General features: G+C 51.2%; 11 protein-coding genes across 11 annotated transcripts; 7 read left to right on the forward strand and 4 right to left on the reverse strand.

The window, feature by feature from the left end:
* Positions 1 to 567: 567 nt before the first annotated feature.
* CC1G_11018 (pseudouridine synthase) lies at positions 568 to 2,226 on the forward strand (the record flags this gene model as incomplete). Its single annotated transcript, XM_001833996.2, has 2 exons — positions 568 to 622; positions 686 to 2,226. Exon 2 carries the CDS (start codon positions 691 to 693, stop codon positions 2,224 to 2,226), a length of 1,536 nt encoding a protein of 511 aa, XP_001834048.1. The 5' UTR covers positions 568 to 622; positions 686 to 690.
* Positions 2,227 to 2,814: 588 nt separating this feature from the next.
* On the reverse strand, positions 2,815 to 3,306 carry CC1G_11019 (hypothetical protein; the record flags this gene model as incomplete). The annotated part of the gene is made up of 2 exons (XM_001833997.1): positions 2,815 to 3,165; positions 3,220 to 3,306. The coding sequence occupies 2 exons, from the start codon at positions 3,304 to 3,306 to the stop codon at positions 2,815 to 2,817; spliced, it is 438 nt and encodes a 145-aa protein (XP_001834049.1).
* Positions 3,307 to 4,053: 747 nt separating this feature from the next.
* CC1G_15286 (hypothetical protein) lies at positions 4,054 to 4,355 on the reverse strand (the record flags this gene model as incomplete). The annotated part of the gene is made up of 2 exons (XM_002910333.1): positions 4,054 to 4,236; positions 4,293 to 4,355. The coding sequence occupies 2 exons, from the start codon at positions 4,353 to 4,355 to the stop codon at positions 4,054 to 4,056; spliced, it is 246 nt and encodes an 81-aa protein (XP_002910379.1).
* Positions 4,356 to 5,072: 717 nt separating this feature from the next.
* CC1G_11020 (hypothetical protein) lies at positions 5,073 to 5,494 on the forward strand (the record flags this gene model as incomplete). Its single annotated transcript, XM_001833998.1, has 2 exons — positions 5,073 to 5,144; positions 5,213 to 5,494. 2 exons carry the CDS (start codon positions 5,073 to 5,075, stop codon positions 5,492 to 5,494), a joined length of 354 nt encoding a protein of 117 aa, XP_001834050.1.
* Positions 5,495 to 5,937: 443 nt separating this feature from the next.
* Positions 5,938 to 9,365, reverse strand: CC1G_11021 (ATP-dependent protease La; the record flags this gene model as incomplete). The annotated part of the gene is made up of 9 exons (XM_001833999.2): positions 5,938 to 6,156; positions 6,212 to 6,887; positions 6,941 to 7,067; positions 7,125 to 7,242; positions 7,292 to 7,595; positions 7,653 to 8,053; positions 8,116 to 8,303; positions 8,370 to 8,591; positions 8,654 to 9,365. 9 exons carry the CDS (start codon positions 9,363 to 9,365, stop codon positions 5,938 to 5,940), a joined length of 2,967 nt encoding a protein of 988 aa, XP_001834051.2.
* A 445-nt stretch (positions 9,366 to 9,810) lies between these two features.
* CC1G_11022 (hypothetical protein) lies at positions 9,811 to 10,212 on the reverse strand (the record flags this gene model as incomplete). Its single annotated transcript, XM_001834000.2, has 1 exon — positions 9,811 to 10,212. The coding sequence occupies one exon, from the start codon at positions 10,210 to 10,212 to the stop codon at positions 9,811 to 9,813; it is 402 nt and encodes a 133-aa protein (XP_001834052.2).
* A 1,264-nt stretch (positions 10,213 to 11,476) lies between these two features.
* On the forward strand, positions 11,477 to 13,280 carry CC1G_11023 (hypothetical protein; the record flags this gene model as incomplete). The annotated part of the gene is made up of 7 exons (XM_001834001.1): positions 11,477 to 11,737; positions 11,791 to 11,860; positions 11,915 to 12,252; positions 12,308 to 12,478; positions 12,533 to 12,725; positions 12,784 to 12,953; positions 13,005 to 13,280. 7 exons carry the CDS (start codon positions 11,477 to 11,479, stop codon positions 13,278 to 13,280), a joined length of 1,479 nt encoding a protein of 492 aa, XP_001834053.1.
* A 229-nt stretch (positions 13,281 to 13,509) lies between these two features.
* On the forward strand, positions 13,510 to 16,014 carry CC1G_11024 (clathrin binding protein; the record flags this gene model as incomplete). Its single annotated transcript, XM_001834002.1, has 7 exons — positions 13,510 to 13,633; positions 13,679 to 14,067; positions 14,115 to 15,047; positions 15,100 to 15,276; positions 15,326 to 15,501; positions 15,554 to 15,625; positions 15,675 to 16,014. The coding sequence occupies 7 exons, from the start codon at positions 13,510 to 13,512 to the stop codon at positions 16,012 to 16,014; spliced, it is 2,211 nt and encodes a 736-aa protein (XP_001834054.1).
* A 624-nt stretch (positions 16,015 to 16,638) lies between these two features.
* CC1G_11025 (glycosyl hydrolase family 30) lies at positions 16,639 to 19,351 on the forward strand (the record flags this gene model as incomplete). Its single annotated transcript, XM_001834003.2, has 15 exons — positions 16,639 to 16,768; positions 17,119 to 17,190; positions 17,245 to 17,355; positions 17,406 to 17,437; positions 17,493 to 17,559; positions 17,622 to 17,822; positions 17,889 to 17,986; positions 18,050 to 18,097; positions 18,244 to 18,287; positions 18,444 to 18,469; positions 18,507 to 18,669; positions 18,834 to 18,922; positions 19,019 to 19,086; positions 19,144 to 19,189; positions 19,245 to 19,351. 15 exons carry the CDS (start codon positions 16,639 to 16,641, stop codon positions 19,349 to 19,351), a joined length of 1,302 nt encoding a protein of 433 aa, XP_001834055.2.
* Positions 19,352 to 19,752: 401 nt separating this feature from the next.
* CC1G_11026 (hypothetical protein) lies at positions 19,753 to 20,195 on the forward strand (the record flags this gene model as incomplete). The annotated part of the gene is made up of 3 exons (XM_001834004.2): positions 19,753 to 19,808; positions 20,018 to 20,083; positions 20,141 to 20,195. 3 exons carry the CDS (start codon positions 19,753 to 19,755, stop codon positions 20,193 to 20,195), a joined length of 177 nt encoding a protein of 58 aa, XP_001834056.2.
* A 1,969-nt stretch (positions 20,196 to 22,164) lies between these two features.
* On the forward strand, positions 22,165 to 24,476 carry CC1G_11027 (cytochrome P450; the record flags this gene model as incomplete). The annotated part of the gene is made up of 13 exons (XM_001834005.2): positions 22,165 to 22,366; positions 22,420 to 22,552; positions 22,619 to 22,654; positions 22,727 to 22,879; positions 22,940 to 23,016; positions 23,085 to 23,160; positions 23,209 to 23,320; positions 23,370 to 23,528; positions 23,629 to 23,795; positions 23,850 to 23,954; positions 24,005 to 24,112; positions 24,171 to 24,314; positions 24,389 to 24,476. 13 exons carry the CDS (start codon positions 22,165 to 22,167, stop codon positions 24,474 to 24,476), a joined length of 1,560 nt encoding a protein of 519 aa, XP_001834057.2.
* Positions 24,477 to 24,584: the final 108 nt, after the last annotated feature.

The raw sequence follows: 24,584 nt of genomic DNA on the forward strand, positions 1-24,584 counted from the left end.
GCGACATGGAACGTTGCACGGTCACTGGCAGCAAACGACAAAGCGAATATGTGATCCTCTGTGGTGGGTAGAAAGAAAACGATGGCGTCCAGAATTTTTGCTATTTTGCGGATTTGTCCGTCGGTTTCAATTGTTTGGCGAGGCGGTATTAGATCCTGGGAATCAGGACACGCAGTAGAGTCTACAGTCTCGGTGAGGGCGGACAGATACAGCGCTGCCAGAGGAATGTCAACGTTCGCCATGTTGACGGTATGGGTTCAAGGTCATTGCCGTTTCGCTAGGTTGACTCGACTGCACGACCATTCATTTCTTCCAAAGATGCGCATGGGACTCTTGTAAATGGTAGATAATTCCGCGACCTGCCATTGAGGCGCAGATGGTTCGCAACCGCACCGATACAGAGTTGGTCGTAACGACCACAGCTGGTTGCCCTGCACACATTCAAAACGCCGGATATCAGGAGAGTGTCACTTAAGCGCTCAATGACTGATTCCACATCGTGTCTTTATTGGTTCCGCGCCGAGCCCGTTTAAGAAATTTCTCCTCCGCTCCCCCATCATCAAGGCAGCCAGGCCTAAAATTCGTGACTGGCGCAGGGCCTAGGTGCACGAAAGAATCATAAGTAGGTGCATGATTCCTCGTCTTCATGCACTCAGAAATCCGTATATCCACCGTTTTCGATTAGCTGCGATGGCCACCTCAGCCTACGCCGGATGGACACGCGAACAGCTCCTGGAGCGGGTTTTGGAGCTCGAAAGAGGCACTAGTCTCCCAGGCGGATCTTCAAAACCGACAGCAAACAAAGAGGAAATTCAGGTACCCAAGCCCTTGAAGCCATTCGACTTTTACAGCTACCCAAGGCGGAAGATCGCTCTCAAGTTCAGCTACGCTGGCTGGGATTATGGAGGGCTAGCCTACCAACCAGACGATACACCATTACCAACGGTAGAAGGTGTTCTCTTCGATGCGTTATCGACAGCCCATTTGGTGGATTCGAATGCTGGGTTAGAGGGTTGCGGCTGGGAAAGATGCGGGAGGACAGATCGAGGGGTCAGCGGGGCGAGGCAGATCGTGTCGGTGTGGGTACGGAGTGCGCTGCGCAAGGAAGAACTTGCAGAGGCAGATATACGACCAGGGCCTGTGGCTTTCCCCCCAAACAGCCGCCGCGCTGCCATGGACGACGACGACGACTTGCCGGAACGAGTCGACGACGAACCAGTGATTGTCAACGGCCAAGATCTTTGGAAGCCCGACACAGTAGAGCCCCAGTCTCGCAACGAGCACGACTACGTGTCGATTCTAAATCGCCTCCTTCCCGAGACCATCCGAGTCTCTGCCTGGTCCCCAGTACCATCCACCTTCTCAGCCCGATTCTCGTGCAATTTCCGACATTACAAGTACTTTTTTACTCCCAAAGGTCTCGACATCGTTCGCATGCAGGAAGCTGCAGGCCGTCTAATCGGCGAGCACGATTTCCGAAACCTATGCAAGCTGGATCCCGCAAAGCAGATCACCAGTTTCAAGCGCAAGGTCATGAGTGCACATATTGAACGACTGAACGACAATCTCCATGTCTTCAACCTCACAGGAAGCGCGTTCCTATATCACCAGGTTCGACATATCATGGCCATCTTATTCCTCATCGGAATGGGTATGGAGTCGCCATCGCTCGTCTCCAATCTCTTGAACGTCACCTCCGACTCAGAGGTGCCCAGAGCCGATGATTTGCCCTACGAAATCGTTGATCGAAAACCAGAATACCAGATGGCCGATGGACTCCCTCTGATGCTTTGGGATTGTGGTTACCCTGAAGGGACCTTCGACTGGAGGACGACAGGAAAGCCAGATGCAGGACCGCTCGCCACAGGCGGCACACTCTACGACCAACTCGACAACATCCTCGTTCGATCCAATATTTATTCCGCACTGAACGAGCACTTCCTCCTCGCCGCCGCTCAACACCATCCACCACCACCATCAATCTTCCCGCTCTCCGATCCAAGCCAGCTTGCTCAGCGGAAAGGAGCCAGAGATCCAATAAATGTGCATCTTGGGGGAGGAACGTTCAAGCGGGTAGTCAAATATACGCCCGTGTTGAAGCGGAACCGATTGGACACGGTAGAGGTGGCCAATGAGAGGTGGCGGTTGGGCAAAGGAGCGCGGAAATCCGAGAAAAAGGTTACCAAGGAGGGGCCAGAGCCTGTGACCAACCCCGCGGATGCCTGAGTGGACCAGGTGAGCTCGTATTTACCCGCGGGACGCCCGAAGGTTAACCCTCACAACAGTTTTACCGCGATGTTTTTTCCACTTTCATCATGAGCGACCTTCTCCCGGCTGTCATTGAGGCTTGATCAGCACTATTGGAGGGTGACTGCGCACAAGGCGCGGCCTTAGTGGCTGTAATACTCCATCTCCTCGACATGTTCGAGGTCGATTCCGCCTACGACGAATGGCGTCCACCATTGATCGCGCTGCTTGATCTAGGACAGCTTTTCCCAGCTAGCTACAGGGTAGGAGCCAATATTACAATGGATTGGAACCACGATGTTGCCACGAACTTGCGGACGCAAACATTGGACCAGCCGGGCCAATTCCGAACATTTCACTGGCTCCCAGTGTGGACATGTTGGACCAGTTTTGGAGTGAAAAGAGAACCTCGCCGATTCAATCAATCGCTGCTGGGCATGCCCAAGTTTTACTTCGAGTGTGAACTAATACGACGAGGAAGAAGGGATTGAATAAGGTATCTGAAGAAACGATCTACATCTGCCGACCCTGACGTGACCAGCACGCAAGGCCATCCAGTGCTGAACCTCATCGCCAGCTTTGAGACCTCTTTGGTGGCGTATGGATTCGGCCCACAGTAGGGGGCGGTGCTGGGAATCCAAGGTCCAACGATTGTCGCCTTTTCTCGGCATCCTTCCTGGGCCTGGTACCAGGTTGCTGGCCACGACCGCCGCCACCATTGGCTGGCGGGGTATTTCCACCACTTCCACTGCTTGGGAATTGGACAGTATTTGTTCCGTCCGTCCTTTCGACGAGTTCTTCGATAAGTTCTCGGGTGCTGAATTCTTCGAGGAGAGGTATGAGTGTTGCTCGTCTGTGGAGCGCTCGCTCGGCAAGGCGGTAGTCGTAACGCCGGGCAAGCTTAGGCCTGGTACGCCCCTGTCATTTGAATCAGCTGGAGAAATAGAATAGTGACGAGAAGGGGTCGTTTACCGTAGCCTCTAAATCGGCTAGAGCAACATTGACCAGAAGGCCAACGAACATGGCAATGTAAAAGGCGAAGAATTTGAGCGAAGGCATGTTGCTCGTGGTTGTTCTGAGGTGGTAAGCGTTGCTGAACCCGTAGTCTGCCAGTTACAGTCGTATTTAAGCTTCGGGAAAAACGCAAATGTTGTCTTTTCTATCAGGTCGTGGCCAAACACTGCCCATGGGTGCACTCTCGAGGTATTGGACCCTCAATTTCCAGACCTTGGATGATTCGAATTCCCCATCTGTCATGGGGAGTTGTAGGTGCAATGTCCTGTGACAGAGCACAACTTCCGAAGTCAACACAGGACCTACCTAACTGGCGCTCTTTGGCTCAGCCAGGTCTCAGATCGACGGCTGATTGATGCGAACAACAATGTTTGTGGGCGCGCGCTTAGTTTAGCGCCCATCTATTTCTGTTCCTTGTGTGTCTGCACAGCCTGTAGCTGTCATTCAGAATTCTGAAGGCATGTATACCAATCAACAAAAGACCGCCTTGGGACAGTGTACTTTTGGTATTTCTCCGCATATGATCTCAGTCGTGTTCTTTCACGGAACACTTGTGAATCTAGCAAATAAATAGACACATCAAATTTTGTGGCATAGATAAGGGGCGATCTATAGTAGATAAGTGGTGGGTATGTGAAGTATGGTCTACATCCAACTTCTATCAGGAAGTAGGTGATGCAAAGACGCGAATTTCAACTTGTGGACGTCCCTTTGCAAGTTTGGACGACGCCCACTGCCAGTGGGTCCCAGGGCTCGCCGGTGCTTCTCTTAGCTATGGTAAGCCCTGACGCTTCAAGCTGACCTCTCGTACAGTTCTTCAAGTAGGTCACGAGTGCTGAAGTCTTGAAGCAGGTTCTTTACCACCGCTCGTTGGTATAGTTCCCGTGCGACTAGCGCCCTTCTGTAACTATCGAAACTTCGAGGGGCGGTTTGGCCATCTTGCAGGTCTTGTCTGGGCCGCCTGGCGTAGCGTCCCTGTGGAGAATACGGTGTTAATAATGCACTGTTGATTGTAAATGTATTCGACTCACTGCAGAGCCTTCGTCTGCTGTGACGCCGCTGGCGAGTACGCCGATGAAAGGGACGAGGTGCATCATGAATATCCTTAGATAAAGCATTGTATGACTTGCTGAGTTTGGGGGATCTAAATTCCAAGTTTGACTCAATGTGACCTTTTGTACTCCGCTAATAACGGTGGATCCAGATGTCCAGTCCGGTCCTGATCATTCTAAGCACATTACCAGACGCCGGAAGGTATGTAGTCAGATCTCCTGTGGATGTTCAAGCCTTCCAGATCGACACAGCACCACGACATATCTGATTCTTTGAGTAAGAGGTCTGATTTGCATCTTTCGGAGGGAAGATAAGGCACCCACGGAAGCGAGCGGTGATGATTTACGTGCTCCTCGTCGAGCACTCCAGGAGCGCTGGGCGCTGAAACTCATACAATACAGGTCAGATATGATGAATGTTGACAGCGGGCTGTACGGTCACAACTCAGTGTGCACAGGGACTTTGAGAGCGGGGGTCACACAAACGCCCGAAGGCAGTGCAAATTCTTACGGGTGCTCAGACGCGCGCTCGTAAACCAAACTGCTAAGAGGGTAGACCATCATGATATCTGAAGCACTGGCAGATGGTGCTTCAGAGAATTTGAAGTTTACCGTGTACATCGCGCCCGAAAGTTGTAATGGAGGTGTTTAGTTTTTCACTTACCTGTGCACTTTACTACAGATTACGATAAGGACCATACTCATCCTGGACTATAAGTACTGGCGGGAATGGAGAGAGCGACATCCAGCTAAGCAAACATGTACTTCCCAACCAGATTCACAACTCTGTGTGTTGTCCTCCTTGGATCTCTCTACGTCTCTGCCCAAGCAGTGAGTGTCCACTACGAACATAATCCACTGTATTGGGTTCAGGGTTGACCAACGGACGTCTTCTCTAGGTTGACGCCGAAGAGGGCATCTCAGCTCGAGAACTTGGTCTTGATCAAGACCTATATGAAGCCCGCGCCTTCGATGAAGACCTCTACGAGGCCCGCGCTTTCGACGAAGTAGAGGACCTCGCTCTCCGCGACGATGTTTTGAGCGACTTCAGCACCCGCGATCTCGTAGAAGAAATTGTCACCAGGCAGAGGTTTCTGGGCCCGCGCCCGATTCTTTACCCTACCCGTTATAGAGCGCGACCTTATGGCTACCGTCCTGCTATCCCCAGGCGTCGCTTCTGAACGAGCAGCTAGGAGGACGACCAACTGGTAGGCTCTCACCATAGCCCAATACGTTTCGGTACCGTCTAGTAGTAGTATATACAGGCATACTATCTGTTTGTAACGCTGTAATCGACTTTCCACTCTCACCCTGAGGAGCGAATGCCTTCGCTCGATTATTCTTAGAAGAGCGATAATTAACTGAGCTGGAGGTATGCCGCTACTGGTCACAATGTCCCCTCGAGGAGTTGAATAGGAAATAATCTTACAAATGGATTAAGTACAGCGGGAGGTTTCCCGCAAGCATTGGAATCACTATTTTACTACAACATTAACAACGCAGATCGACCATCGGACGAAGAATTAGGCCAAATATCCAAGACACAGAAACGCAAAGCAATTGGTTCACAGCAGTAGTAGAATTCCCTATCTCCCCCTCGTCCTTCTCTCTTCTTCAACCTCCTTCACAAACGACTCTCCATTAACAGGTGGCCACCAGTGGCGTTGCGCCTCCATCCCAAAGCACCCTCGCCAAACGCCGCTTCCAACGCCTCTCTCAGGGTCTTGACAAATACAAACTCCATTTCGTTGCGAATTTCAAGAGCCACGTCGTGCTCAACGTCCTTGCGGTTGGCATATGGAAGGATTACCTTGGTCATTTGTGCCCGATGAGCGCCCAGGACCTACAAGCAAGCAGTCAGCAGGGTATTTCGGGGGAGGGAGTCAACCGAAGCTCACCTTCTCTTTGATACCACCCACAGCGGTCACCCGTCCCCTCAGCGTGATCTCTCCCGTCATGGCGATGTTCGTAGGCACACAAGCACCCGTCAGAAGCGAAACCATCGCACACACCATCGCAATGCCAGCACTAGGACCATCCTTCTTCTGAGCGCCCGCCGGCAAGTGCAAATGCACATCAATGGCCGTTTCCTTGCTCCCCAACCCCAGGATCCTCCCGGACTTGAGCACATCCTCCATCGGGCTATCCACCAGACCCAGCTCCCAAGCGTACCGCTTCACCCAGCTCAGTGCAAGGTCGCCGCTCTCTTTGATCACGTCGCCGAGGCTGCCGGTGAGTTTGAGCTTTCCTGAGCCAGGGACGGCGATAGTTTCGACGGGCATGATCCCGCCCTCGCCGGCACCGGTGACGACAAGGCCGTAGACGATACCCCTGCGCAGCTCCCGCTCAGATTCGGATTCATCGTAGCGCGCAATACCGAGAATTTTCTCGAGGTCGGAGACAAGGACTGCGCGTCGGTAGGTGGGAGGTGAAGCATCCATAGGAGGATCAGGTTGGGTCAAGGTATTGGGATCGCCACCCTTGTCGAGGAACTCGGCCCATTCGACGGCCTTGAACCTCACCACGCCGCCGATGGCGCGTTCTAGGCTACGGACTCCGGCTTCTCTTGTGTATCTACGCAACACAGTCAGAGACAGTCTGACAGGCCACAGGAGGAAAAGACAAACCTAGTGGCGATCTCGAGCATGGCAGGCTCGGTAATGTTGACGTGTTCCTTCTCTAGGCCATTGGCGGTGAGTTGTTTGGGAAGCAGGAATCGTCTAGCAATGTGAAGCTTCTCGTCATAAGTGTAGCCTGTCGTGGAGCGAGAAGTCAGCCGCGGGACCTCAGGCAAAAGGCCGAACAACTTACCGCTCAGCTGGATTACTTCACACCGATCCAGAAGTGGAGCAGAGATAGTCTCTAACGAGTTCGCAGTGCAGATGAACAAGACTTGACTCAAGTCGATGGGGACGTTGATGTAATGGTCCTGCGGTATGTCAGCAGACTGTCGGGCAAGGGAACAGGTAAACTCTCACATTGAAACTCCAATTCTGTTCAGGGTCCAGAACCTCCAATAGCGCTGCCCCAGGATCGCCGTGGAAATTGCTCTGACCGATCTTGTCAATTTCGTCCAGCAATAACACAGGATCCGGACGGCCTGCTTTCCTCAACGCCTGAACGATAAGACCTGGACCGCTGGCGACGTAGGTGCGTCTGTGGCCCCTAATCTCGGCTTCATCTCGCACACCGCCGAGGGAAATGCGTTGGAAGGGACGACCAAGTGATTTGGCAATGCTTTGGCCAAGAGATGTCTTGCCTGTTCCGGGGGGACCGACGAATCTGCAGATAAAGATGTCAGTGTTGTTGGCAACTTAAGTTGTGGAGCGATGGATGTACAGCAAAATAGGACCTCGAACTCCCTTCCTTGGCCGAGGAGGCTGAATAAGTGGAGCGGGAGAGGGTGTCTGGACGGCCCTCTGCTGCTCCTGAGCTTTTGCCTTGTCGTACAAGACGACTTCCTTCCCTTCCGTGGAGTCGGCTTTCGCTGCTGCCGCCTTCTCCTCCAACAACCTCTCCTTCTCAGCGTTCATTTCCTTCAAACGGACGACGGCAAGGTATTCAATTAGCCGTTTCTTGATCTTCTCGAGGCCAAAGTGGTCAGCATCGAGCTGAGCACGAGCATTGTCGAGGAACCCTCGGTCCTTCAAATCGAGCGTGGTGACTGAGGTTGAAGTTGTCGCAGAAGTGGAAGGAAGAGTGGTGGAGTTGGGCCACGGGATCGAGGTGAGCCATTCGAGCTGGAAGACAGGTGGTCAGGGAGTCTTGCATCGAGACAAACCAGGCAAACCAGGTGACTTACGTATGTTCGAATGACCCCGTTCTCGACGCTACCCTGAGGAATTCTCTTCAATCTTCTCCACTCCCTCACACCCATCTTTCTCTCCTCACTCCCCGGCGCCATCGCCTCGATTCGTCGCTTCAGATCAGCAAGATCATCAGCTTCGTGCTGCTCGTCGTCATCCAGTTCGCTAGTGGAACCTGCCTCGGCTGCGGGGTTGGGTTTGGTATTAGTCCGTTTGGGTCCTAGACGCGGAGAAGCGTGGGGGGTCGTACCAGGGTTGGAGTTGGTGCCACTGTTGGAACGTTGTAGTGCCTGGAGTTCGCGCTGGATGGCGGCCAGTTGTTGGCGGAGGAAGAATTCTTTCTGTTGTTTCGAAAGGGATTCGTCCACGGCACTTGCAATCTTGCGAGACACCTCGGAGATGGAAGCTTGTTTGAGGAAGATGTTGGTGGCGGTCTGTAAACGTGCGTCCGAGTCTGCTGAGGAGAGGATAGCTAAGGTAAAACCGAGCCAAGTGAGAAAGGCAGTGGGAATGAAGGTGGCTATTGTTACGCACCGAGTTTATCCGCATAGTCACACCCCACCGTGCTAATCATCACGTCCGCCATCCAAGGAGTTCGGGCATCCTGGATGTCTTCCAACATCCCGAGAACCTTGGAATATCCTTCCCTTCTGCTCATCTGCATGGAGTCACGGCTGAGCCGTTCCAACAGCCGTGAAGCCGATTGCTTGAAGCGTTCGACGGCTTCCCTGCTCGGAACCGTATCCTGTGGTGCATATTCGACATCCCGGTTGGGTAGAGAGGTGTTGAGAATGGATAATGTCAGTTTGTTCTTGGGTTTCGAGCGGTTAATCAACTTGATTCTGGTGAGACCATGTAAGGAGACGAGATAGGGTTGTCTCGGGGTTGTCCTGGTGGAAGCTGGGGGTCGAATGAGACGGAGAACACGAGCTGCAGTCCCCCATTCGGACAGCGGCAACTCTTCGTTGGGTTCTTCCTTGGTCGACTTCTGGTTTCCATCACGGGTATCAACGTTAGGAGGAGGAAGCAAGAGTCCCGTTTCGCGGTCCAGGTCCCCTGCTGGTCGCTGGGATGCAGTTGGAGACGTTATGGGGACGGTGGCAACAATTGGGAGGGCGTCGCTCTCCTCGATGAGGGCCAAAAGCTGTTCCCCTATAGTCTTTGAGACTGGAACGGTGACTCTGGCAGAAGGTAGGAGGATCAGAGGGTGGGGCAGAGCCAGAACTGGTAGCCTCGAGGTGGCCATTGTGAAACGTTGTTGGCGAAATAAGAGTACAAAGAAGTATGGTACAAAGGAAGGAAACGAAGGGAGGATTCACAAAGTCTTGAAGTGTCGCACCGTTTGTATCAGACTGACCAGGTAGACGCCCCTGTTCTCCGCGATGGGTGGACCTTCTCACATGATTTCCCCGCTTTCGCACGAGCCCCGGTCACCACGTAACCGGGCTTCCGGGTAGCTATCTCAGAAACCTCTGCAGAAAAGTCCAGAAAATATACCTCATTTCCCTTTGTTTCGCTGGTACTCCTGGCACTTTGCGATGTGGGAGTGGCCATGCGCGCGATGCATATCCCCTGAAGTCAGTTTTCTGGATCCTTCTGCCATCACATGAATGGCACAATCATGATAGACAGTCGTCGATATCGATGACCGTATTACTGTAGAGCTACATCCGATGAGTGCCTCTACATGTTTATCGACGACCCGAACGTGGAGTTGCCGCTGGGGGGGAAGAACTCGACTGTGTGATTGGCCAGGGGAGGGGACTGCCATCAGGGCCAGCCGTAGTAGGAAGCTTATCCTCATCGTCGCCTTTAGAATTCCCTCTAATATAAATCTCTTCAAGGAGTTCTCGAGTGCTGAACTGGCTTAAAATGTCTTCACGGAGAACGAGGTCCTCGACATAGAATTCTCTTGCCTCGAACCAGTCGTTGTCGAGACCAAGTTCACGGGCGGAGATGCCTTCTTCTGCGTCGGCCTTGAGTGGGGGCACTATCGTCAACCAGCGTTCCAAACCGTCAGCGAAGGGACTCACAAAATGCGCTGTGACATAGATGGCTCCAAGGAGGACGACACAGAGCGACTGGAAATGCATGATTGCTGTTGTGCGATGCCGCAACTGCTTGTACCTTTGCTTGTTTTCCCCTACCTCCCTGCGCTCGCTTTTATACGAATTTCCTGTGTATAATCCCTTGGGAAGTGGATATTGGTATCCACAGGGCGCTTATTCCAGCCCTTGATTTCATCAAAGGTTGCGCGGGCAGAGCACACAGCTTGTGTCGTTCAAATTCCCAAGGTGAGCCCACCTTTGGGGCGCTTGTGTGTTAGGTTGTATAGAGCTTCTCTTTGGCTATGTGTCTGTCGACGCTACCATCATCCAGCCGGTGCTACTGGTAGGCCTCAGTGGGTATCTAGATGCGTGCTTTCACTGTTGGAGGTGGACGACTCATCAGGCTTTCCGGTATTGAATAAAGATGCGTACCCCACATTCAGTAAGCTGTTTGCTTCCAGAAGCAGAGAGAATGTTCAAACAAAGGAACATAAGCGCCCGTATTGTATTTCAGTTGAGGGTACATCCCCGCGAAAAGTAAGCTCGCAATATATTGACGTCCAGCGGGTACGCATGCACACATCGGCGGGGCGTGGACTCGAAATAATGTCATGCAACTGGGAACAATGGGATGCGAACGCACGCAGTCACATAATACGCACTGTTATTGTGGGATGTGGGTTAAGCGCTCGTCCGGAGTGATAGGTTAACTCACTGATCACATATATATCTTCCAGTCCGATGGGATTTTTTTTACGAGTAATAGAGGTGTGCATGCCCGGGGAGAACTGTTCCACTGCATAGTTCATGGGCTGGTATACGGATAGTTGACCCCGAGCTCGAAGAGGACTGGTCAGAGATCATTCAAGGGGCTTAAGGTCAGCCTGGTCAGGGAACTTCGACTCGACTCGCCGACGAAGAATAGAGAATACTGAGGTAAACTCAATTCTTGGCTAGGAAGAGCGGAGTCAACGAACAATAGGCGCCACTGACGGCATTCGCGGTCACCTCGTTCCCCAGCGCTGAATGATAAGATGCTGGGGCATGTCTCCGGGTAATGTGACAAAGGCGGCGCGCTTTTAATCTCCAGCTTCTTTGTCCAGAGAGAAGATAGCCGCGACTAATAGAAAGAATACCTTAAAGACGAAGGAGCTGGACGAGAGCGGCTCGACTTCTTCAAGCTTTGGTCGCGCTTGCTTTTAAACCCACTGACTAAGCTCCCTATCACCAACGGTACCCGCACTGACAACCTTAAGCTTTTAGCTATTCGCTCATTTTCTGCCCCAACGCCTTTTGGGTCCTTTTGAATATGGAAAAGTCTGCAAGCGATGCCCTTCAACCGCCTGGGAGTGACCAAAGGCAAGAAAGAACTCATTTTCCTTTGTATTACGATGTGTTACTTCGCTCTCTCGAGTTCTTCCGCGGCGACTATGGGGCCCTGTACCGATTCTCTCTGGTCAATAAGGATTTCAATCGGGCAGCCTCAACGTTGCTGTACTCTAGGGTGGTTCTGTCACCGCCACCCTCGCATGCGTTGCAGATTAACCTGAAGGACGCCGGGGCCATCACGGTAGGGTGCAGTTCCAACGCGCTTCATTTTGCCTTTATTGACGCCCTGTTTAGAGTCCATCTAACTTACCCTCGGCGTTGTTGCCAAAGTACAAGGCTATAGTTGTCGAATTGGAAATCAGTGGTAAGTCGTTACACCAGATAGACAAGTATGTGTTTGATAATCAAAATCATCCAGGCTATCTCTCACCCCGCCCCCCACCACGGAATACACTTCACGCTACGATATCCAATGCAGTTTCCCAATTTGCAAACCTGAGCTCAATCAAGTTTACTCCCAACGCCTATCATGGGAACGTCTTTGTTGATTCTTTAAACCAGCTCCCGGAACTGTCCTGTCTCCAGAGTCTCGACATTAATTCGTCGTGCATGGACGAGGATTATAAAGTTCGGCATCTGATCAAAATCAAGGGCCTGAGGAAGCTCACGCTACGCAGTCCTGGACGCGCCATTCTGCAAGTTCTCCCGGATTGGTTAGGGAAGATGCAAAGAACCTTGATGGAACTTCATTTGTTGGTAAGGGGGTCGCAGTTCGATGTAGTTCAAGCTCACATTTGTACTTATTGCAAAGGACAACTGCGGATCTGTCACTCCCGGTGTCTTGAAAGCCTTCTTGCCACATGCCTGCGAACGGCTAAAGGCGTTTAGCTTGGGCCTTTCGTACTCCCTGACAGATACCGACGTCTTCGTGTTTGTTGATCAGCTCTCATCTCTCGAGCGTTTGCAATTGCGACACTACTATGTAGGTCTCGTTCGACTTGATTAACGGCGCGGATTCCTTATTCGATCTTCATAGCAAATCAGGCCACCGAGTCACAGACCGAGGCTCAGGAAACTGAAGGAGTTCACCGCGGTGCAGACTCCGGAGTTTACTGCAGCCTATGCTGCAAGCGTGGGCTCGTGGATACGTCAAATTGTATCGGCCTCTCCATTGCAGACGCTGAGGATCATTACAGAAGGGGTCGATGAAGACCAGGAAGAGAGAAGGGGTAAGTTCCCTGCATTCTCTCTCTTTTTAAGAATGTGACCTCAATGAATGGCCGCCAGTCTGCCCTTCATATGAAGGCCTGCTCAATCATCTGACCAAGAAACACCTATGGACTCTCCGACATCTTTTCATGAAAGATTGTCTGGTGACTCTAAAACAACTCCCCGTCGTCTTCGAGAATTGCATCTCTCTAGAGTCTATACACGTCTCAGTGGATAAACGCGCGCCGGTAATTTTACCGCTTGCAGTTTGTAACCTCAGTACTCAATGCGCCTCACAGACACTCCTAGCAGAGAAAATCCCAATCCCATCGTCTTTGAATTCCATGTCTCTCGAGGTGCGCAATACAAGGGACGGAGAACCGCCGATCACAGAGCAGGAAGTGAATTTGATAATGAAGAGAGGTGATATGCTTAGACATCTCAGCGTAAACGGGACATACTGGGAGGTGAGCGGCGTGGTGACCGACTTGACTTCGTTTGCCACTTACTACCTCAACTACAGGCTCATTTCCAGCTTTCTCGTTCCTCAGAAGATGAGTGTAGCTTGGTTGTAGAAGAGGTAGAACCTTCCGTTCCGCCATGGAGTTGGGAAAACGATTCCTAGTACCTAAAATTAGTGTCTCGAGTTGCCTTACCGTCGATGCGTGTACTCGAGTAGGTTGTAGTAATCTTACCCTCTCTCGGGATCGAAATCGCGACCAGGCCTACTTTCTCACGGGTCAACCTGATCAGCCTCGTCGCAGTCAATACAGATCTTGACCCGCTTCTGCTGCAACCGCCACGATGAGCATTCGAGGGCCACGAAAGGGCGAGAACTATGAGCTTAGCGTTGACCTCAACAGCGAATACCGCGACAAACGAAAGGATGCCATCAAACGCGTTATCGCTTCGATGACCGTCGGCAAAGGTACGTTCCAAATCCTCAAATCATAGCCGTTTCTGAAGTTTCTAGACGTCAGCGGTTTATTTCCTGACGTCTTGAAGAACATGCAGACGGAAGATCTGGAACAGAAGAAGCTCGTATACCTCTACCTGATGAACTATGCAAAAACCCAGCCGGAATTAGTGATTCTGGCGGTTAATACTTTCGTGAAGGATACCGACGACCCCAATCCCCTTGTTCGCGCCTTGGCTATCCGTACGATGGGCTGTCTACGGGCGGAGAAGATCATAGACTACCTCTGCGACCCTCTGCAGAAATGTCTACGAGACGAGAACCCATACGTCCGCAAAACCGCAGCACTGTGTGTTGCGAAGCTGTACGATCTCAAGCCAGAGCTGGTGATCGAGAATGGATTCCTCGAACAGCTGCACGATATGATTGCGGACTCTAATCCAATGGTAAGTGAACCAGTTTATAATAGAATTAGAAGTTTACCAGTTTACAGGTAGTAGCCAATACGGTTGCCGCCCTTTCCGACATCCACATCTCTGCCACCTCCCAGCCCTCAAGTTCTTCCTCAGATCCAGCCCTCTTCAACATCACGACCAACATTCTGAACAAACTACTCATCGCATTGAATGAGTGCTCTGAATGGGGTCGTGTCGCGATTCTGAACGCGCTGGCGCGGTATAACGCAAGCGATGACAAGGAGAGCGAGCATATTTGCGAACGAGTTGTACCCCAATTCCAACACGTTAACGGCTCTGTCGTCCTGGCCGCAGTAAAGGTGGTGATGATTCACCTTCGAAACGTGCGTCGAGAAGACCTCGAGAAGCAGCTGATTCGAAAGATGGCACCCCCTCTCGTCACCCTGCTTTCCTCCCCACCCGAAGTCCAATGGGTCGCTCTCCGAAATATCAACCTCCTTCTTCAGAAACGTGCCGACATTCTCTCCAACGAGATCAGGGTCTTCTTCTGCAAATACAACGACCCTCTTTACGTCAAGGTCGAGAAACTAGACATTATGGTCCGATTGGCCAACCCGAAGAACGTCGACGCTCTCCTCAGCGAACTTCGTGAATACGCTTCGGAAGTCGACGTTGACTTTGTTCGGAAGAGCATCAAGGCTATCGGCCAGACTGCGGTCAAAATCGACGAAGCTGCGGAGCGTTGCGTCAACGTCCTTTTGGATTTGATTGCCACTCGAGTCAGTTATGTCGTCCAGGAGGCGGTTGTGGTCATGAAGGATATCTTCAGGAAATACCCTTCCACTTACGAGGGCGTTATTCCGACACTGTGTGCCAATTTGGACGAGTTGGACGAGCCCGAGGCGAAGGCATCTTTGATCTGGATTATTGGAGAATACGCCGACAAGATCGATAACGCTGACGAACTTCTCAGCCTGTTTGTGGAATCCTTCACGGAGGAATCCTATTCAGTGAGTGCATTTCTGGGCGAAGAGTTTCCATTGTGCTTACGGATCGTGTCAGGTGCAACTGCAAACCCTCACTGCAGTTGTCAAGCTTTTCCTCAAGAAGCCTGATTCTTCGCAGGGAATCGTGCAGAGGATACTGAATACCGCGACGAAGGATTGTGATTCGCCCGATGTCCGCGATCGTGCGTACATCTATTGGAGACTGCTTTCGATGGACCCTGGAGCAGCAAAGGTAATACCGTTTTCACTATTGATCTAGATTCTATGTTGACCTGGCTCAGTCTGTCGTTCTTTCACATCGTCCACCGATCTCGATACCCCGCACAACCGTCGCCCCTGCCTTGTTGGAAGAGTTGATCGGTGAAATCGGAAGCTTGGCTAGCGTTTACCATAAGCCAGCCGAGACCTTTATTGGCAAGGGACGGATTGGAGCAGAGGCCATGCAGCGCAAAACCGAGTACGTTACGCCCCGTTCTTTCCGCTGATTTCTGAACTGACACTTCTCTCAGCGGCCTCGAGGACCTCTCCGCTCAGAAGGCTTTGCAAACGGTCGCTGCTGGCCAGCAATCAGAAAACCTTCTGTAAGTCGCCTTCAGGTATTTCTCGATTCCATCCTAATCGCACATACAGGGACTTCGACGACGATCCAGCGACGGAAGGAGGTGGTCTTTCCGGCCTGGCTGCAACGCAAGTGCTTTCCCAGCCGGCTGCTGCAAACCTTTTGGCAGGAACTTCCAGCAACCCGCTGGACGACCTTGTCTCCATCTTTGGCAATGCCTCTCTTCAGCCAGCACCTGCTACACCTGCTCCTGGAGGAGGACTGTTTGGTGCGCCGATGACTCCGGCCACGGCCAATCCATTCGGAGGGACTGCCCTCGCTACCCCGGTCACCACATCTCCTCCTGTGCCCAGCGCCGCCACCACAACCACAAGCCAGGGCGCACAAGACGATTTGCTCGGGTTGTTCTAACCAACATGAAACGTGGAACACCTAGATCTGTTTGAGCTACGCGAGGTTGTTTACAAGGCCCTCGGGTCCGATGCTGTGTCGCGGTTTTGTTTGTTGGCTGTACATTCACGATCAATTCCTAATTTGATTCCACGCTTTCTTGTTTGGGATGTCTCTGGCACAGAGCACACCGGCGAAACTGCGACGCGTCTTTCGCTCGTAATATTGCCTGGCTGCCTCCTTTGTCAAATGCTGAACAGCACAGACTCGAGCAGAAACACCTGCTGCAGCCATCAATCGCCTGTTCCGGCTGTCTGTAACCATCGCCCCGCGGACGGACTTCCCTTCCCCTCCCTCGACTCCATAGGCTAAACCTGCTGCAACTGTACGTTTGGGGTGTCTCTCGTCACAAGGGGGAGCCAAGCTAATTTATATTCGTGGGCTTGTTGAAATCCTGTTAAAAGACCTTGTTGTCGTCCTTCGTCCCTGAAACAAACGTGCAATGTTGAACTGTGGCAACATGAATGTTGAATAACTTTGACTCGTGTACTGGTCTCCCTCCACTCACTTGTTCTGACAAGCACCAATTTGGAAGAACTTCAACAGAGCCAACAAAAGCCTACTTTAAGACTCACTGGACACGTCATGGCTGCTCGACCTGACCTCTTCACTCTACGCCCTCCTACTCACGATGTTTCCCCGGACGCGACTCACGAAATTGCTGGTACTTGGGCTGCTGACAGGGTCGGTGACCTCACAGGAGATTTGGGATGTGGTACGTCTTCCGTTCGGGTTTCTGTGTGGGATGGGATAACTCAAATCGCCATGTAGTGGCAAACTACATGGAATCGCACGAATCTCTTTCAATCCAACAAACGAATACCTCCTCTTGAATTCGCAGACATCGCTGCATCCTCGTCCGCAAACATCATTATTAATGACCTGAGGATCCATCAACCGGTGTTAGGTTTTGGTGGCGGACTCAGTGCGTGTGCTTCCTTCTCGCCGAATCTCTCGAGTCATGAACCGCATCAACAGCCGACTCCTCTGCACTCCTCTTGAGTGACCTCAAGGCCAAAAACCCTCAAAGCTATTGGAACCTACTCAACTACCTATTTTCTCCAGTCGAAGATGCGAATGCAGCGGGTTTGAGCTACCTCCGCATCCCCCTTGGAGCTTCCGACTTTGCTGCTTCACGTTAGTCGCCGCGTTCATCTAATGGAAATGACACCTTTTCATCCCTATATCCAGGTTACTCCTTCGACGATGTTGATGGTGACACCTGCCTGAACGACTTCGATATCAACAACGCCCCGCCATATCTATTTTCAGTACTGAGCGATATCCAAGCCATCAATAGCAGTAAGTTAGCTCTTGCTTCCATTTGGGGCGACGATCCTGACGCGCACTAGTGCTTCGGGTTCACCTGGTGCCTTGGTCTCCAGTAAGCCTTTTCTAATTTTAGTGTCGATCTGATCCTCACCCTTCACTTTTCCTAGCCCGCCTGGATGAAGACAAGTGGGACGATGAATGGAGGTTCTCTCAAACCAGAATACGCCGAACTCTGTAAGGCGATATCCGGATCCTCACATCCGATGATCCTGACTAACGCCTACCCATTTGCCAAGATGCCCATTACCTCTTGAAAGCCCTGCAAGGCTTTAAGGGGAAAGGAATCACTGCGTATGCTATTTCAATCCAGAATGAGCCGGGTCACGACAATCCGACCTACCCTACGGCCCGATTATCTGTCGAAATGGAAGCTCAGGTTGGAAGGATCCTCAAGGGCCTTATGAGAGCCAATGGCTGGTCTGGGACCAAGCTAATTGGTGCGCATGTTACAGTCTCCTCTGCTCTACCAGCTCGCTTTGGCTAACATGCGTTCTATCGATCAGGCTACGACCACAATTGGGACAATGCAGGCACCTATCCTGTGCAGCTGATGCAACAAGCTGCTGACGTCTTCGATGGGGTCGCTTTCCATTGCTATGCAGTAAGCATTATGGGAAATACGTTGGTGTTAGTATGTGAGCGCTAATGCATCCGCTATCCACAGGGGTCAGTTGGTCAGCAAGACCTCTTCAACAGAGCGTTCCCTATCAAGGTTCGTCATGCGGCCCTCTCAGTTCGCCTCGTCGGCGAAGGCTGACTAAATCTGACATTTGGTGCTGATCGTAGGAGATTTATTTCACTGGTAACTTAGCTCATTTGGAGCCTCTTGACTAAGTCGAGTTTACCTGATATTTGTAGAATGTTCCGGCGTTCATGGCTCGGATTGGTGGACCGACCTTAAGGTGAGTGTGCCTCAGCTCGCCTCATGGTTCACAGATAGTGGATTCTGATGGAATTTCTGTCTAGTGGTATATGGACAACATGTGAGTGGTGCCATCTTTACCTGATCGACAGGCCGAGCTAAACGGGGAGCTGGTTTTGGAACGAATGTCAACTAGTTTCATTGGTAACGTCCCCCCCTTGAGTTGGTTTGGAACGACAGGCACTTACATCTTTTGAAGGCGCGATACAACATAATGCCCGAGCGGCGCTGATGTGGAACATCGCTTTGGACGACAATGGAAACCCAAAGATACCTGGGACGGCCAGCTGTGGCGGACCAGGATGTCGGGGCATCGTGACCATCAACAACGACGGGACGTGGAGTGTCAATCAAGAATGTAGGTGCGTCCTCACTCGTGCTAACGGATCGTCCCCTGATTATTGCCCGTCTTTGTCGTTGTTCGGCGTCGTCCAGTTTACGCGATGGCACATGTTTCGAAGGGAACAATTCCACGAGACATCGGAGGTCCAACGGCTCGACGACTCACTGTCAACGTGGAGGGCAGTTTGAGCTGGGCTCTCCGTGTGGGTGCCTACGTCACTTATCGTGCTAAATCAACGGATTGGCTTCGTTATTCGCTTGTGGTGCTCAACTGTAAGTTAAATTTGATTTGACGCCAGAGGACGATGATAGTCCTCTCCTCTGATAACCTGTGGAACGGCAAATTGACCGGTGTCTGTCTATCTATAGGGAATGACTCTGTCGGCGGATGGAACCCTCAAGATGTTACGGCTACGATCGAGTTCCGTGGAAAGAGGGTGCGTCGACTTGATAACGCTTGTGGTGGTGCGCGATGACTGATTGAGTACTTGCAGGTGACGTTCACTTTCCCGGTTGGAATTACGACCTTGTGGTGGTACGGTAAGTTTGTTCTACTTCCGCTCGGTTTAGACACCGCTCGCTCACGAACCGGTAGCTCCATCGATTGCGCGGAACCCTGGAAGGCATTTTGAAGAACGCGAAATGGAGGTGTTTGTGGAACATAATGGAACTATCACGTCGTTTGTTGGCTTTCAGAACTGAATGTGCTGCATATTTATATGTCATCGCTACAATACAATTCCTGCCTGCAATCAATCCGATCCCCATTGTGGGCGGTCGAGTTCTACCTTACGTAGGTCATAAGGTACGCGGAAGGGCGCCCATACTGTCAGTAGGCGCCAGAGTCATACTTTTGGAAACTATTCAAAACCAATCACGAGTCGCTATAGGACTTTTGAAGTAGGAGTGCAAAGCCAGGTGATTATTTGGACTTCTGAGTGGGACAGCTCACTGTTTACATGGGGTGGATGGATAGTGGACGACAGCGGCTCTGTGGATGTCCTCAGTGCATCGTTGGAGATAGCTACGGCGCTCATTCTATCCCTCTCTGGATGATAGAAACAGATGCCTTCTGATGGAAGCCAACGAACTTTTGAACAATCATGTCCACTCAGGCGCTGGCACACTCCAATGCTGTGAATGAAGTGAAGCGAGAAAGGTAATTCTGTGAAGGCGTACAAGTATGCCTTAGAGTACAACTAGACCTTAGAGAGACGACGAGGAGGGACACTGATCAGTGGGTCCTCCGAGTCGGAATTCGAAACGAAGTTCTGAATCCCAGGAGCACCCCTTCTGGGAGCACCAGGTGCAGCGTATGGAGCCTGTACGAGTGCTTCCTTGACCCTACTACTTTAACGTTGTGTGTAGGGTCAAGCATGCCCACGGCTATCCTTCCGTGTCCTCTACAAGTGTAAACCCGAGGACAATGCTCGGGTAAGACTCGGACTCGTACTATTCATTGCTCAAACCACTTGCTATCGGTTTTTCCAGGTTGCCAAAGGCGAACGGAAGTGGTGGCACTCTGAGATTATCTTCTGCACTCTAGTGAAGCTTCTTACTTCGGAGACACGAGCCCTTTTCCCACCTGTCTCTAACACATGTACCTCTTAGACTTGAGCTACTTGTTAATGCAGCTAAAGAATCGTCTACCTGGTTGTAGAAGACACGGAAGATGCAAAAAGTGGTGGCTATCTGTATCTCTACAGTAGCTGAACGTGCTCATTGAATTACACCCACCATGTTATATTTTAACCCTGACCTTCCCTGAAGGCTTTATCGCGTACGTAACTTCGTCCCTGCACGGGGTTCGGACAGAATACACATCATCAGAAAGGGTCTCCTAATTTCAGGGCCCGTGGTAGTTTACTGGAAGACTCAAAGCTAGAGGGCATGTATCCGAGGCTATCGCACAAGTTCCCTCAGACATTGATATGAAATCCTCGGAATAGAAGGAGGTATATACGTATCGTTTATTTTAGTATACTCCAGGTCAGCCACTGCATGTGGATGATCATGAGACTCTACTATGGATCATCCCCGGTCACGCTAGACTATTCCCAGAGAACTGACACGCCAGAGGAGTACATCAGATACACCGATACCGTCAGGGCAGATGGAGTCGGGACTTGGACAAAAGGGAGTATCCATCTCGATGTCACACTTTTACCTGTATTCAGAAGACATCCGTTATGAAGCGGACGCCGACACACATAACGCACTTTTGACAGATTCTTGGGCCTACATTACAAGATATGTCATTTTAATAGACCTTGATAGGAGACAAGAGAGGGGCTTACCCATTTCGAGTCGGGTTGTAGCCAAATTCGGTGCCAAGGAAAGTCAAACGGACGGTTGCCACAAACAAAACAAATAGGATTTGTCACGTCATCCTTTCTTTCTTACCACCATCGTGACCCTCAAGGAATGCGCTTGGTCGCCTCCGTACCGCATTTTCTCGATTTTGTACAGCGAGAATGGTCCAGCGCACCGCAGAACCCACCTGACCACCCTGAATTCACAGAAAGAACAAAGGCGAGCTCTCCCCAGCCAAGCCACGACGATTCAATGGCCTTGTCAAATGCCCGGAACCGCACCATGAAATCAAGCGCTAACATCATAATGAACCTGAAAGGGTGGCGAATGGGGAGCCTATTTGCGGCTCCATTGCACCTAGTTTGCAGGGTGCAGAAAGCGGATATTGTCACAAGTCCGGCCTGCCCAAATTGACGATCCGAAGGCCCCAAGGAGACCGGAATCACAGCGTCAATTGCATGCTAATTGACAGAGTCCTGCCTCTGAGGTCTCGTTGAACCCACAGGGGAGAGCGCTTGGGTTGGTGTTGGGCTGTAGCTCATCTGACAGAATCAACATTTGGTTTGTCGACTGGAGGTACATGTGCACCGGGTACGTGACAGTCATCATCTCCTATACCCCATATACCCACACAAATCCCTGTTCAGCGGCAAGATCGGGCTTGTAATCTGAAAGAACTCATGCCATCAGCGGAACCTCTGAAGGCAGACTCGAGGCTTCTAAATGGACTAATTCGTCCCGTCAGGCTTCTTGCAGTGACTTGACATAGTCGAGCACTACGAACCACCCCCCAAAGTTCTAAATTCTATCCATGAGCCTGATGGACTCGCCGGGTTTTTACTGCGGCAAGCGTCAAAAACCTTGTCCTTTCCCCTTTCTTGACTGCAGCCGTTCTCACTCTCTCCCTACGTCCACGACGGAGAATGCATCTGAGCACACCCACCCTTAACCTCGGTTCACAGGCCCCCTTTTTCTATCTTTATAGGTCCCATGAGAACTATCACAAGTGGCTGCATGTTACACCATGCTACTGTTGGGTCTTTCTCGGCAAGGACCTGTGGTCGATCGGATTGATTTTCTCCAAACGGTTACACTTGACGGGTGTGTTCGACGGCTTAACCTGTCATACCAAGGCGCTTCGGCTCTATAAAGCAGGTCCACCTTGCAACCCACCTTCACCCGTCTTTTCGGTGGGCATCCCCATGACTTCCTCCACTACATTTTCGACCCTCTCCTTTGTCCTTTCCCTTGTTCTCTTTATCACATTTCTTTTCTATCGCGCCAACAAGAACGCTAGACACCATCTCCCTCCAGGGCCCAAAGGCCTCCCATTCATCGGAAATGTCCTCCAAATGCCCTCGAGCAACCAGGTTGAGGCCTTCAAGGCATGGGCCAACGAGTATGGTAAGTCCAATACTACCTACGCTTTTGCGCTTCAATTGCCTAACCTTTCTCAGGGGATCTCGTCTACGTCCAAATTTTTGGACAGCCGATGGTCATCCTAGACAGCTTGCAAGTCGCGCGTGATCTTCTCGATAAAAGGAGCTCCATCTACTCTGATCGTCCTCGATTCGTCCTATTTTCTGAATTGTGAGTCGACGCACCCGCTTTATCCAACGTTCTCGATTGACCTTTCGATGTGTTTGCTTTCATCAGGATGGGCTGGCATAGTGCTTCGACACATGTACGATAGTAAGTGCGGATGGAATCACGTTTATCCTTTACCGCGGATGATTCATGTGGTCTATTCTTAACTCCTTCAAGTGGGCCACGATTTAGGAAACATCGCCGCTTCATGAATCAGATATTCAATTCTAGAGCCATTTCCGCCTTTCGCCCTCTACAACACAAGGAAACGTTGACAGCCATGGAAGGCCTGCTGAATTCTCCCGACTCGTTTGTCGACCACTTTAGGCGGTACGTGGGTTTATTGCATCATGATGTCCCCATCCTGACATCGATCCACGCTCTAAATAGCTTTGCGGCATCCACGATCCTTAAGATCACATATGGTCACGAAGTGCATTCAGCGGACGATCGATTCGTGCAGTTAGGTAAGGGAACGATCGTGAAACTCGACAACCGACCTTTGCTGATACTATGAATTCAATCCATCGACAAGCTGAACGCGCCGCGACCATGACAGTGCAGTCTGGATCTCCCGCCGCTACCCTGGTCGATTTCTTTCCAGTGATGAGGTTATTACTTATTACCTCGGTCAAAGTATCGCACTAACGCCGGTATAGACATATTCCCACTTGGGCGCCATTCTCGTCGTTCAAGCGGAAAGCCTTGGAGACCAGGAAAGCTGTCGAAGACATGATGGAGATCCCCTTCCAGCTTGTCAAGCAAGAGATGGTACGATTGCTCCATTGACTCCTGCAACGCCCACTTAAGCCATCCTTAGAAATCAGGGGTTGCTATCCCATCATATACTTCCTCATTACTCGAATCCCGCCGAAACCCTGAGGATGGTTCAGTGGATGCCGAAGACGAAGAGGATATAAAAGGTTCAGCCGGTACTCTTTATGCTGGTGAGAGCTTATTTTCCGCTTCTCCCATGATTGTGTTTACCGAAACGTTGTAATAGCGGCAGAGGACACTGCAAGTGGAGATACCATGAAAGCTTGACCGTTGACTGACCGCGATATTGTTCCTCTTCCCAGACGTCGGCCTTGTTGCACACCTTTGTCTTGGCGATGGTTCTCCACCCTGATGTCCTGAAGAAGGTTCAGACTGAACTTGATCAGGTCGTTGGTAATCACCGTCTACCTACGTTGGAGGATCGGCCTTCTCTTCCATACTTCGAATGCGTGCTCAAGGAAGTACTTCGGTAGGTTTCTGAGCACAGCGTCACCTATCTGGAAATTGACCGTGTTCGATTTAGATGGAACCCCCTAGTCCCGCTTGGGATGCCCCATCGGCTTATGGACGACGACTATTACCGAGATTACCTGATTCCCAAGAACTCGACTGTGCTTGTGAACATTTAGTGCGTCTTCACACCGGGCTTCATCTGTATGCGTACTGACAGGCCTACAGTTCTATTCTTCGTGATTGTCCGAACTCCGACGCATTCTACCCTGAACGCTATCTGGAAGACCCCTCGCTACCTGATCCTAAAACGATTATCTTTGGATTTGGTCGTCGGTAAGCGCCCGTTCTTGGTCCGCTTTCTCTGAGCTCTTCTAATTTGGGCGACGTCAAGTGTGTGTCCTGGCCGATTCTTGGCCGACGCGAGTGTCTTTATGATTTTGACAACCATGGTCACTTTGTTTGACATTTCCAAGTCCGTTGATTCCGACGGTCGAGAGATTGTTCCAGAGGTGGAATACACCGAAGGATTTGTTCGGTAAGTAATGCCAGTGGTTTGACATGTCTCCGAGGGATATGAAAGCTGACATGGGTATATGTTCCACACTCTAGCCACCCTAAGCCCTTCAACTGTACCATTAAGCCCCGCTCCTCCACGGTCGCGAAGTTGATTAGTCAAGCCAAGAGCGACTCGATTTGACGATCTTGAACCGTTCCATTGCCGACTCCCCAGCATGCTGTTTTCGTTCATACCCCATTGCCAGGACGTTTTACGCGTTAGACTCTCTCTGACTGTTCGCATCGATTG

This window comes from Coprinopsis cinerea (genome assembly GCF_000182895.1).
Source record: "Coprinopsis cinerea okayama7#130 chromosome 10 map unlocalized cont3.10, whole genome shotgun sequence".
NCBI classification, from domain to species: Eukaryota; Fungi; Basidiomycota; class Agaricomycetes; order Agaricales; family Psathyrellaceae; genus Coprinopsis; species Coprinopsis cinerea.